This window comes from Grampus griseus (genome assembly GCF_964374135.1).
Source record: "Grampus griseus genome assembly, chromosome: 3".
Lineage (NCBI taxonomy): Eukaryota > Metazoa > Chordata > Mammalia > Artiodactyla > Delphinidae > Grampus > Grampus griseus.
The window spans coordinates 124,453,728-124,466,582 of NC_139019.1; the positions used below are offsets into that span (position 1 = coordinate 124,453,728).

Genomic DNA, 12,855 nt, shown 5'->3' on the forward strand with positions numbered 1-12,855 from the left:
CTTCAGCCCTCGGCGCCAGCCAAGGGAGCCGGGAGGGAGCGGTGGCCGGCTCGCCCGCCCGCCGAGAGCGGCGGGGCCGTGGGGGGCGGGGGGGGGGTGCCTCGCCCGGGCCACCCCCAGGAGGAGGCGGGAGAAAGGAGGGAAGGGGCGGAGGGCCTCGCCCCTTCGGGGCTTCCCGCACACGCTATTGGTCAAAAGTTCCAGCACGTCACGGGGAGGGCAGTTCCCCTAAAGCCCTGTGCCCATAACGGGCAGCGCGCACTCCGAGGCTGTTTCTCCAGAGCGCAGGCTGGGACTGACTGGCACCGCGAGCCCAGAGCACCCCCGGAGCTGAGAACACCACGCGCCCCCACCACATCCACCCCACGGCCGCTGAATGAAGCTTCCAGGTGCCCGCTTGCTGCCCGCAGCGCCCCGCCGGAGGTCCGCTCGCTGAGGGGCGGCTGGTGCGCTGGCCGCCCGTGCGCTCACCTGCCAGCTTGCGCGCCATGGGGCAGCCCGGGAACCGCAGCGTCTTTTTGCTGGCGCCCAACGGAAGCCACGCACCGGACCAAGACGTCACACAGGAACGGGACGAGGCGTGGGTGGTAGGCATGGGCATCGTCATGTCGCTTATCGTCCTGGCCATCGTGTTTGGAAACGTGCTGGTCATCACAGCCATCGCCAAGTTCGAGCGTCTGCAGACGGTCACCAACTACTTCATCACCTCCCTGGCCTGTGCTGACCTGCTCATGGGCCTGGCGGTGGTGCCCTTTGGGGCCTGCCACATCCTCATGAAAATGTGGGCTTTTGGCAACTTCTGGTGTGAGTTTTGGACTTCCATTGACGTGTTGTGCGTCACAGCCAGCATTGAGACCCTGTGCGTGATCGCCGTGGATCGCTACCTTGCCATCACATCACCCTTCAAGTATCAGTGCCTGCTGACCAAGAATAAGGCGCGGGTGGTCGTTTTGATGGTGTGGGTCGTGTCCGGCCTTACCTCCTTCTTGCCCATTCAGATGCACTGGTACCGGGCCACCCACCAGGAAGCCATCAACTGCTATGCCAAGGAGACCTGCTGTGACTTCTTCACGAACCAAGCCTATGCCATTGCCTCCTCCATTGTGTCCTTCTACTTGCCCCTGGTGGTCATGGTCTTCGTCTACTCCAAGGTCTTCCAGGTAGCCAAAAGGCAGCTCCAGAAGATCGACAAATCTGAGGGCCGCTTCCATACCCAGAACATCAGCCAAATGGAGCAGGATGGGCGGAGCGGGCCCGGACAACGCAGGGCCTCCAAGTTCTGCTTGAAGGAACACAAAGCCCTCAAGACTTTAGGCATTATCATGGGCACTTTCACCCTGTGCTGGCTGCCCTTCTTCATTGTCAACATTGTGCACGTGATCCAGGATAACCTCATCCCTAAGGAAGTTTACATCCTTCTAAACTGGGTGGGCTATGTCAACTCTGCTTTCAATCCCCTTATCTACTGCCGGAGCCCAGATTTCAGGATTGCCTTCCAGGAGCTCCTGTGCCAGCGCAAGTCTTCCTTGAAGGCCTCTGGGGATGGCTACTCCAGCAACAGCAATGGCAGAACTGACTACCCAGGGGAACAGAGTGGATATCACCTGGGGGAGGAGAAAGACAATGAACTGCTGTGTGAGGATCTCCCAGGCACGGAAGACTTTGTGAACCGGCAAGGTACTGTGCCCAATGATAACACTGATTCGCAAGGGAGGAACTGTAGTACAAATGACTCACTGCTGTAATGCGCTTTTTCTACTTTTTAAGACCCCTTCTCCCCCCACCCAACAAAACACTAAACAGACTATTTAACTTGAGTGTAATAAATTTAGAATAAACTTGTATAGAGATGTGCAGGAGGAAGGATATCCTTCTGCCTTTTTATTTTTTTAAGTTGTAAAAAAGAGAAAACGTATTTGAGTGACTGTTTCTTGTACAGTTCAGTTCCTCTTTCCATGGAACTCGTAAGTTTATGTCTGAAGGGCTTCAGTCTCAGAGGACCTGGGGCTGCTATGTTTTAATGACTTTTCCCGCATATCTACCTCATTGATCAAGTATTAGGGGTAATATATTGCTGCTGGTAATTTGTATCTGAAGGAGACTTTCCTTCCTGCACCCTTGGACTGGACAAACTCGAGTCTCTCGGACCTTTTGCTGTGAACATGGACTCTCCCCGCCCCTCTTATTTGCTCAAACGGGGTGTTGTAGGCAGGGATTTGAGGGGCAGCTTTGGTTGTTTTCCTGAGCAAAGTCTAAAGTTTACAGTAAATAAATTGTTTGACCATGACTTAATTGCACCTGTTTCTCCAAAACCCCTTGACTGGAGTGTGGCTGCCTCCCCCACTGAAAACCGCAGGTAACTATTTGCAATAACTTCCCAGTGACTTAATGTGGAATGACACGCACTGATTGCTTAACCTGTTCATTTGCCTTTGAATCTGCTGTTGTAAACCTGTATCTCTCCTGACGCTGGTGCCCCCACATCAGTTCTGCCCGCCCTGAGCACAGCTCATCTTGCTCTTCCTACGGGTATTATTCTTGTGTTGTAACATCAGAAACACTGACTCATGGAAACAGAGTTAAGGGCATCTGTTGTATCCCTTCATGTGCCCCCACCGCCCACCTTCCAGTTCTACTTGTTTTGTAGCTGCTTATATTTTTATCTTTGCCGTGTCTTACAGTAGAGATCTTTGTACTGCATCAGGGCTTGGCATTTTAAGGATAAGAAAGTTCTTGTGAAAAAGCTACTCAAACATAGCCCGGTAATTCCAAGGGAAATGAAAAGGTCGTGGGTTATAGGGAGAAAAGCTGGGAAACACTTAACTGGTGAATACCTCATGACCTAGAAACACGGTTTGACCCCTCCTCCTCTGAACTGCTGTCCCTTTTTTCCCCTCTCCCTGTGACTCTAGTCACTTCTGTACAAATCGAAATTTCTCAACCTCGCACTATTAACATTTTTAACCAGATAATTCTCCATTGTGAAGGGCTGTCCTACACATTGTCAGATGTTCAGCAGCATCCCTGGTCTCTACCCACTAGATGCCAGTGCATCCCCTGAGTTGTGACAACCAAAAATGTCTCCAGTCATTGCCAAGTACCCTTCCCTTGAGGAATGAAATTACCCCTGGCTGAGAACTACAGTTAGAAACTTCAAAAATCTAAACAGATTTTTAGATTCTGCCTAATGTAACCACTTCATTGTGCAGAGCATCAGAGAGGAATTTCTCACGGTTCACCCAGTTAGTGACAGACCCCGGGCCAATGCTCTTTCTACTCCATCACGCTGCCTGCCAAGCTGATTCTCCAGCTGCCCACATACTGCCTGTGAGACATGAATTGTTTTGGAGGGTTTATCAATGAAGGCGAGGACTGTGAGCCGTTACTGCCTGTTTGTGGAGAGATTATAATAGTGTTAAGAGGCACGTAAAGGAAAAATCACAAAAGTAAACACATTTCTTCTACCACCCCCTTTCTATTTTTGCCTGTGTGTCTGAGCCACAGCTTGGCCCAGGTTTGACCAAGTGGATCATCCTCCTTGGCAACGGCAGCCTGGAGAGGATCAGCCTGCAGGGTTCATTGCCATTTCACTCGCTCATGAAGCTGACTCCACTCCTTTCTTCCCTCTGTCCCAGCCATGGTCCCCAACCAGAAAAGCATTAGTCTCCTCTGCTTCCTGTCAGCTCAGCGATGGGGTGTTTCTGGGTGAGTCCTGAGCTCTCAAGAGAAAGTTAGCTGCCCCTGTTTCTAGAATGTGCCATCGAGCCTTGGAGAGCGTGTGCCCTTTAGCGCTTTGCTTTTTCTCCAAGGGCTTTCATACCTATTATCACATTCTTCTCCTGCTCTGGGCCCTGCACTCAGAGATGCAGGCAGCTTCTCCAGGTAATCTTCACACTCCTCATAGCCTCATGGGATATCAGACTTGCAAGAGAAAGCATAGAAAGCATTTGACATCCAAAGAGACCAAAAGCCTGTGAGGGGGGATGACCTGCCCAAAGTAAGAAGCCAAGGATGTCAGAGATGGGGCTAAAGCCAGCGAACCTGGCTGTCATACCAGGAATTGGTGTATGCTCTCCACCACATTGTCATTGAATTCTTCCCTCACCCTCAATTGCGGAAGCTTTTCCCTGGGGTTGTCACATTAACAAATTCATTTCAGCAGATATTTTTAGTTCTTTCACATCCTTAATACAAAACGCAGGCAATAAACAAATAATCTGCGATAGGGACAAAAGAAAGAATTATTCCTTTTTCTCGGCAAGAGTTCACTAGGATATCCTCAGCATTTAGAGAAATTGGGAGATTCCTTAACTCTTTATGACCTGAAGGGATTTCAAGCCACTCCAGGTAGAAATTCCCCACAGTCTTATTTAAAAGAAAAAAAAGTTGGAAACTTTTCCGTCATCATTTGTTAAGTCCCATGGACAATAAATATTATTAATAAACAATGTATATATACTCTTTTGGTTAGAGATGCATTTTAATGTAATTTCAGTTTAGAACTCTGCTATGAATGTTAGTTCACAGACTCTCAGCTAAAAGGCAGTTTAGCCTAATTCATGTTCATTTGGGAATACTTTAAATATAAGAACATTGACCAGTTTTAAGGGTTTTGACAAGCAAGAGCATTTTAGGCCTATCTCAACTCCTTGCTTTCTCTCTCCTTTTGCTCTGCTTTCTTTCTTTTGGGGGTGGGCATTTGTCAGTGTCTCCCTGTCCCTCTGTTTGCTGACAGGTTGCTTACATAAGGTTTGTGTTGGATTCATCACCATAAAGTTGTCTTTGCCTGGACAGCAAGTTCTCAGAGTCTGTCAAATGAGAACCTTATGCTGAGATGCAAGCTGACAGGTGTGCAAAGTGGCAGGACAGGGTGGGCCTCCCCACTGAGATCATTATTGAGAGAGGGAATCTGGGGAAAAGGGAGCTGGGAAATAGGAACTGTCATTACACGATGCTTAGAATGTTTCCGATGTATCTACTGCCAAAAGAAGACTAGACCAGGATCAATTGGGGTATTTACAACTACTGAGTGCAGCAGGAGAAAAATACAGGTTTCTGTCTCTGAATTCTGGAGCATAATATTAATAATACTACATAGATATCTTTTCTAAAATCTTACTAAATGTTAGGAACTGTGCTAGGCACCTTTTAGGCATTATGTGACCTTGACAGTCTTATGAGGTAGGTAGCAAAACTGTCCTCATCTAACAAATGAGGGAACTGAGTTTCAGAAAGGTTGTCACCTTCCAAAGCCACACTGCCAGCTAGTTGCAGAGTTAGGACTGGAACCCAGGTGCAGTGATTCCTGCACACATGGAAACCAGGGAGCAGCATGGGGCAATTTATAATCCATGCCAGAACAAGTGTAAAAACTGGAAATGCAATACCTTGTTGAGAGAAGAGGGAGACTGCTGTGGATTGGGGCAGGGAGGAATGTTCCCCTGGAAGCATGTGACTGCAGAGTTTGCTGTGGACTGGGAAAGGAAACCAATCACTGAAGTGTCTAGTTTGCTTCTCTGAGTCTTTGCTTTGCCTTTTCATCAGAGAATCAGTCCAGACTGAAAAGAGGATACGAAACTTTAAAACAAGCACAGGGTAAAGCAGAAACACAGCCTGCTTCACGTCCTGGCAAATTCATTTTCTGGTTCCAGAGTTGGGAAGGTCTCCTACATTGAGCAGGTATCTGGACCTTATGGAAAATTTGGCAGGCCTAGGTGGCCCTATACATGTGCTGGCCATTTTGAGCTAGCATTTAGGGCAATGGAGATGAACTTCTGACAGCAGAGAGCAATGAGAGTTAATACACTTTGAAGGATGCTTTCCATTGACAGTATAACCTCCACTAAATTCAGCCCTATGCTAATCCCTATTTCACTAACAGTGCAAATATAATTTTAAGGAGGAATTTTTGAAATACCTAAGAGAACAAACTTCCCAGCCACTTTCAAGAACTTGAGAAATTCTTGCGTCTCACGAATAACGCAAAGCCGGGTGAGGCGAAAAGAGGCCTGCACTGGGATTCATGCAACTAGATTTCAGGTCTCAACTCTGCCTCTCCTCTCTCTCTGTCTCTCTCTCTCTAGTTGGGTAAGGCAGTTTTCCTGTTTTCTCAGTGGACCTCAGTTTGCTCATCTGTAGAATAATGAGGCTAGTGCAGGTGGTCTCTAAGCTCTGCTTAGCTCTGAATTTATATAGCTGTTAATTAAGAGGCTAATTAGAGACAACAGTTTGTTTCTAATTAGAGTTGATGACATTTGTCATATAAATAACGGTTTAAGGTACTGGGGGTGGTCAGCTTGCAGAAGAGAATGCTGTGAAGGACTATTTGGTACATGATAACTGCCTTCAAATATTTAAGGACCATCTGGGAAAAAGGAGCATACCTGTTTTAGATGAATACCAGAAGGCAAGTAGAACACTACAGGAAGATAGATTCCAGCTCAGGGGAAAGAAAAATTTTCTGAGAGTGAAACAGGTTCTCTATCAGAGTAGTGAGTCTCCTTTCATTGGAAGCATTCAAGAGAAGTCCAAATAAAGCTCTGTGTGGGATGAAGCACAAGGGGTTCCTACACTGAGCAGGGCCTGGACTAACCTTCCAAATCTGTGATTCTATGTCCTTGAAAACAACAGACCTAAATGTTCTTAAAAAGTATTCAGACCATTCCCTAACTCCAGCTGGCCTTCTCCCCAATTCCTTGGGATTTCAGAGGTTTCACTACATTCCTAACCAGGAAACCTCTGGGGAAAATCAGGATCTCAACAGTCCTTGCCCATGGGGGGAAATCCAGAAATAGAGCAATACGGTTAAGCAGTTTTCCAAACTATTAAACCTTTTCATCAGCTGCTCTTCCCATGCCTTTTGAAAATGACCTACTAACTCCCAGAGAGAAAATAATGAGAGCGGAAAAGTCCTCTCTGCAAAGTCTATTACATCCTTCTCCACACTCAGAATCACTGCACTTCCTGTGGTCTTTCCGTCACCCTCACAGGACGGAAAGGAAGGGAGGCAGGTCCCTGCTCAGCACAGGGAGCACTTCAAAGCCCTCTGGCCTAAGGTCCTGAAGACTTGGGAACTGTATAGCCTACCCCTAATCACTGGGCAACCTCAGGCAGGTCACTTCCCTTCTCTAGACCTGTTTAATCATCTCTGAGCAGAGATGGTTTGGTTTACATAAGTCCTGCATTTCCTTCTTTCTCCAAAACTCTGTAAGATTTCAGGAAGTCTTCAGTGCTGCACATTTGGCTGGATGGCTCTTATTTTAAAAGCACATTTTTACCTTGTTCAAAAGGTAATAGAGGGCTTCCCTGGTGGCACAGTGGTTGAGAGTCCACCTGCCGATGCAGGGGACACGGGTTTATGCCCCGGTCCAGGAAGATCCCACATGCCGCGGAGCGGCTGGGCCCGTGAGCCGTGGCCGCTGAGCCTGCGCGTCCGGAGCCTGTGCTCCACAACGGGAGAGGCCACAACAGTGAGAGGCCCGCATACCACAGGAAAAAAAAAAAAAAAAGGTAATAGAACTCATTGTAAAACACTTAAAAATATACGAAAGCACAAAATGAGATAAATCACATACAACATTACCACCTAGAGACAGCCATTGTTAAATGTGATGTATATACTTTTAGCCTTTGTCCTAAGCATGGCTATGGGTAGAAATTTTTTTTTAAATAAAAACAGAATTAGATTATTCATACATGATTATTATTCATACACTTCTGTACCCACTGATAACACTTTAACAAATGCCTCCTTGAATATGTTTTATATATAATATGATCCAGATATCATAATTGCTACTAGCCTGGCAGAGTATTTAGCAGTTTTTAGACTTTAGGAGTACAAAAGAATCATCATTTCCAGAGCATCTGGATTGGGAAATCTGAGCTGAGGCCTAAGAATCTGCATTTTAGCATGTTCCCATGGATTTTTTCCAAGGACCACGTTTTGAGGAACAAGGTTACAGAGATAAATTTTGTAAATTAAACAGAATGCTCCCTCTCCTGTTACTGGTGGTTGAAAAAGATGTTTCTATGCTGTACTTGTCTCTTTGAAAGCTCCTTTCACGGGCTCTGATCTGCTTTCAGAGCATGAGAAACTAACCACCAAACTTCCAGGGGAGGGTTCTTTCTGCATTGTTAAGTGCCTCTGACCCAGCCTGTCGACTTGTGTTAAAATAAGTCTAATCAAGTTTTATAGTGACCAATATCTACCATTTGAAAAGTGCAACAGCAGGTTTCCATTCCATAGAGCACTTGCTGTGATCATGATGGCTAATAAACACAGTGTACTTACCATGAACTAGGCCTTGTACTTGGCAATTCTCATGCATGATCTCATTTAGTACTCACAGCAACCCTACAAAATAGGTACTATTATGTTTGTCCCTATCTTAGAAATCAAGAAACTGAGACTCGAAGGGATCAACTAAGTTGCTGAAGATTACAGACCATACTGCAGTAAAACCCATGTATTCTGAGCCAGAGCCCGTGTGCTTTACCATTAAGATAGGCAATATTTCCTCCTGTTGGGGATCAGGTAAGAAAGAAGGAGGGAGACAATGATGAGAGGAGATTTTTAATGGGTGCATTTTATTTTATTCTCCAGGGACTCTTTTCAGAGAGGTCCGATGGATTTCTGAGCCTTGGAGCTAAGGGGCAAGCCTATGCCCTCTAGGTAGGCGGTGGCTAAGTATCAGCTAGGAAACCAGACTGAGAGTTGGGAGAATCTGCATTTAGAATCTGTGCTGAGAGTTGGGAGCACACTCTTTCACCATTATTCAGGCACAGTTTGAGTGATCTCCCCCCACCAAGGCCAGGAAGGAGGCAGAGGGAGGCGCCTGCTAACAGCACATGGGTTTGTGCTGAGTCAAGTCACTGCTTTAGGGTCAGGAAGCTCCTGACAGCTGGAAATGGGGTGCTCTTTCCATTTCTCTGCCCAGGTCTGTGTCTGCATCTGAGTCTCCACAATAGAGAATATCAGGGTAGGAGGGGCATTGAGAGAGTGCATACGCCCTTAGTGTACTAAGAGACCCCAGATTCCAAGAGGCAACGTCAGTGGCAAGGTAACACAGGGACCTGGAGATGACCATCTCTCGTGGCTTGTTTTATTATTATTTTTCTAGTGCTATGAGGGAAAGACTGGAGTGTCTGCATGTATTCATTTCTCCAGGAAGGGAAAACAGTTTTTGAAATCATAACGGCAACACCCATGACAAAGCAGAATTGGAGTCCTAGGTAATCCCTGCTTGCTTTCTTTTCTACCACACCATATTGGCGTTGCAGCCTCAGGCCTTGTGCCCAGAAGCCACAACTGCTGTTGGGGAGATTCCTTCATTTTTAGACAATTCTGTCTCTATGCGACTGCCTAGTGTTTCTCTTTATAAAAATTCTACTAGATGTCTCTAAATACTACAGTCAGCCCTGACAATCTGCTGGGTTTTTATTGTTTTGTTTGAGAGAGATTCACAGTTCTCACAATATGTATTGCAACAATAAGCCTGTCAGACTTCCTTTCTTGTTTTAGTTCCCACAGTGTCTTTCTATAAATCCAGATGCTCACCTAGCCTCCTCAACCTAAGAGAACCAAGCAAGGGTCAATCTCGAGGGCCTGAGGTGGGCAGCCTTAGAAATTTCTTTCTATAAAATTGTGTTGTTGGTTTAGGTAGTGAGTCTTTTGACATTATGTTGTTATTGCAGTGGGTCCCAAACCTTACAGAGGCCAAAAATGATCTGCACTGAGAAAATACACATTCCTGACCCCCTTCCCTGAGATTCTAACAGGACTGTGGTTGGGGGCCAGCAATCTGCATTTTGTCACTACTTCCCCCAGAGGACTGTGATGCAGGTGCTCCTAGGATGGCAATTTGGGTACCTAGGGATCTCACTGTCTTCCCCTGCCCACTCTTCCTGCTCAAGAACACAAAATGTAGGCTTGTAAAAATTGATCCTGTACATCTGCATACATTCACAAAAATAACCATTCTGTCAAATAAACAGAATCCTAATTTCCCTGTGTTATCAAATAAAACAATGTAGATGAATATAATTTATAAATGATAAAAAGTTACTATGAAAGATGAAGGTGATAATAAAGTGCATTGAGCAATTAGGCACTTGATTTAAAATGTGTTTTGTGACAACATGGCATCTACACAGTTGTACCTCCACAACAGCATCATTGTCTCATTGTCCTGAACCCTCTGCATGTAGACCAAGAAATAGCAGCACAGGAAGAAAAAAGGATTCTGCTGCAGGGATGGACTCTTAGTCCAGTGCTCCTTCCTCCTGGACACTCTGCTATGATTAAGTCAAATCATACTAAAGTCTATCTGAATCAATTTACCTAATTTACATAAACCCTCCTACTTAGAAATCTGAAGGAGGACCCACCCAGCTGCAGGATGATTCATACATATACATACACTTCCATATATGCACATACCCAAATAAACACACATAACACACACAGACTTTTACATTGATGCCTACATCTATATCAACACAAGTATATACACATACATTTTCACTTAGATGTACGGACACATCTATGTTCTTTTGTGTATACTCCCATATGAATATGTTCACACGTACAGGACACAGGTGTACTCAACCTAAACATTCTCCCTTAGATAAATACACATGGGTATTCCTAAGCACACTTTCGTGTGCTCCAAATGAGAAAATATGCCATGTCACGTAATCATGGTCCCACCGCTATCTAAGTACACACAGGCACACAAGTTCCTATACTGGCCCTTCTTCCTAGGTAAATGTATACACCCGATTCAATACATGTCTGTTGAGTTCTTATTAAGTGGCAGGAATTGTTACGTGCTGAAGATCAGTGAGTGAACAAAAACAGTTTATCTCTGCCCTTATTGAGTTTGTGTAATGGGAGGGATAAGTTTCTTTTTTAATGAAGACAGATTTTTAACTGTGGCAATTTCTATGTAGAGATTCAGAGTGTTTTGAGGGAATCTGACTAATTCTGAAAGGTTTGTAAAGGTTCCCCCATAGAAGTAAGGCTTCAACTGAGAGCTGAAGGATGACTAGGTAATTTCTAGAAAAGGAGAGAAGGGAAGAACTTACCATTCAGGGAGAAAAGCATGTATAAAGGTCCTGTGGTGAAAGGAAACCTCATGCATAAGAAGGACTAAGCAAAGATCAGTGTAGAGGTGTGCAGAGAGAGGGAGCATAGCAGGGCCACACATAAAGGGCCTTATAAGCTGCATTAGGTTTTGGTTCTTTATCCTAAAAGCATTTAAAAGCCATTGATATGTTTACAGCAGAGATCAGATGTATATTTTGAAAGACTCTCTGAAGATATGCTTGTCCATACAAAAGCATTCTCACATAGGTAAGTGCACACATATGTGTTCCTATGTACACTTGTGTATATTTTCCTAAAATGCACACTTACATATAAGTATTCACTTGCAAACTCTGCCTCTGTGAACATACTCTTATGTGTTTATATTCATGGTACATATAAATCCAGTGGGCATCAGGAGGCAGGGAAACACCTTCCTTGCCAGGTACCATCAGGCCTATCAAAGCCAGTACACGGTGCAGGGACAAGGCAAATGGTGTATCAGATCTGAACCCTCTGACTTTGGAGCTTTGGGCTTTGTGGCTTGGCCTCATGCCTGTGCCTCCAGCTCTGCTCCCCCTTCTCTTGGCTCAAAGCACTCAGTGGCAAGGTGGGGTTTCTTCCAGAACAGGATCGTTCACGATTCTTGGCCCAGGCAAGGAGGTGAGGGTGGGCAGGTCAGGTTGCATAAAGATTGCCTTGTGCCCCCCCAGAACTTTATAAGCAGAGCCTCTGCCCAGCTCCAGGCCTGAAGTAATTTTTGCACAGAGTCAGCTATACCAAGATATTAACATAAGGATCCACAATCAGAGGTCTGTGGGTCCTTATGGGGATTGCAATGGGACTCCAAGTAATGTGCTCCATAACTAACCACTGTGTGAAACGTGACACTGGAGGAAGAAAAAGAGAAAGCCAGGAAAGAAAGCCTTTTCAAGGCAAGATGTCTGACGAGGTGTCCCTTACTGCCCTGGCACAGAAAACACATGTACATACATATCTACACATACAAATTTTCCCCCAGTGGGTGTACCATCTCACAGCAGAGGAAGTAGCAAGTAATTATCAGCCACAATACCCTGCATTATTTTCCCTCAAATGAACTAGAACGATACTTGTAGTTTTGCTCCTGTTTACCAGCAAAGGCCTTGACCAGAGGCAATGACAGGCTCCAGGGAGATCAACAGAAACATTCATGCAGAATTAAAGGCTCACCTAGAGCCTTACATCTTAGGGTCTTAAGGATGTTCCCAAGTGATTTTTTTATGTATATATTCTAAAGACTCCTACCCACTGATATTTTATGTTTTCAAATATGTGCTTGCAAAATGTTTTCCTCCATAATTAAAAGGAATTATATAATGTAATTTGAAGCTCTTTTTATTTTGCTTCAGGCTGTGTAAGGAACATCCTTCTTTTCTTTCAGTTGGGTGGTTCTTTTATGCTGTCACAGCAGCAAAGTACCAGATGCATCAAGGACTGAAGGCCACAGCACTATGCTCATGGGGCTACTGTTGTAGCAAATCCCTCACATTGATCCAGCACTTAGCAGTTTACAAAGGGCTTTTTTATATGCCATCTTCTCTAATCCTCATAACTCTGAGGTCAACATGGTTGTTCACATTTCACAGATAAAAAGACTGACGTTCAAAATCTGCTTAAGGGCATGGCACTAAGACATGGCAGGGCTGGGACTTAAACTTAGGTCTTCATACTCATATGAAATATGAAGGAAAAAAAAGAAGTTTTTTCACACTCTGCTACCCTCC

General features: G+C 45.2%; 1 protein-coding gene across 3 annotated transcripts in view; it reads left to right on the forward strand.

The window, feature by feature from the left end:
• The first annotated feature begins 291 nt into the window (after positions 1 to 291).
• Positions 292 to 12,855, forward strand: part of ADRB2 (adrenoceptor beta 2) — a 98,275-nt gene continuing 85,711 nt past the window's right edge. For 2 of the 3 annotated variants that reach the window (XR_014296522.1, XM_082651352.1), the window contains exon 1: positions 292 to 1,677. Coding sequence is in view for 2 of the 3 variants with exons in the window: in XM_082651352.1 (XP_082507478.1) it covers positions 489 to 1,677 (1,189 nt within the window). In the remaining variant the exon portion in view is untranslated. Of the gene's footprint in view, positions 2,279 to 12,855 lie in introns of those variants that run through there. The other variant, XM_082651351.1, reaches the window with a different exon arrangement.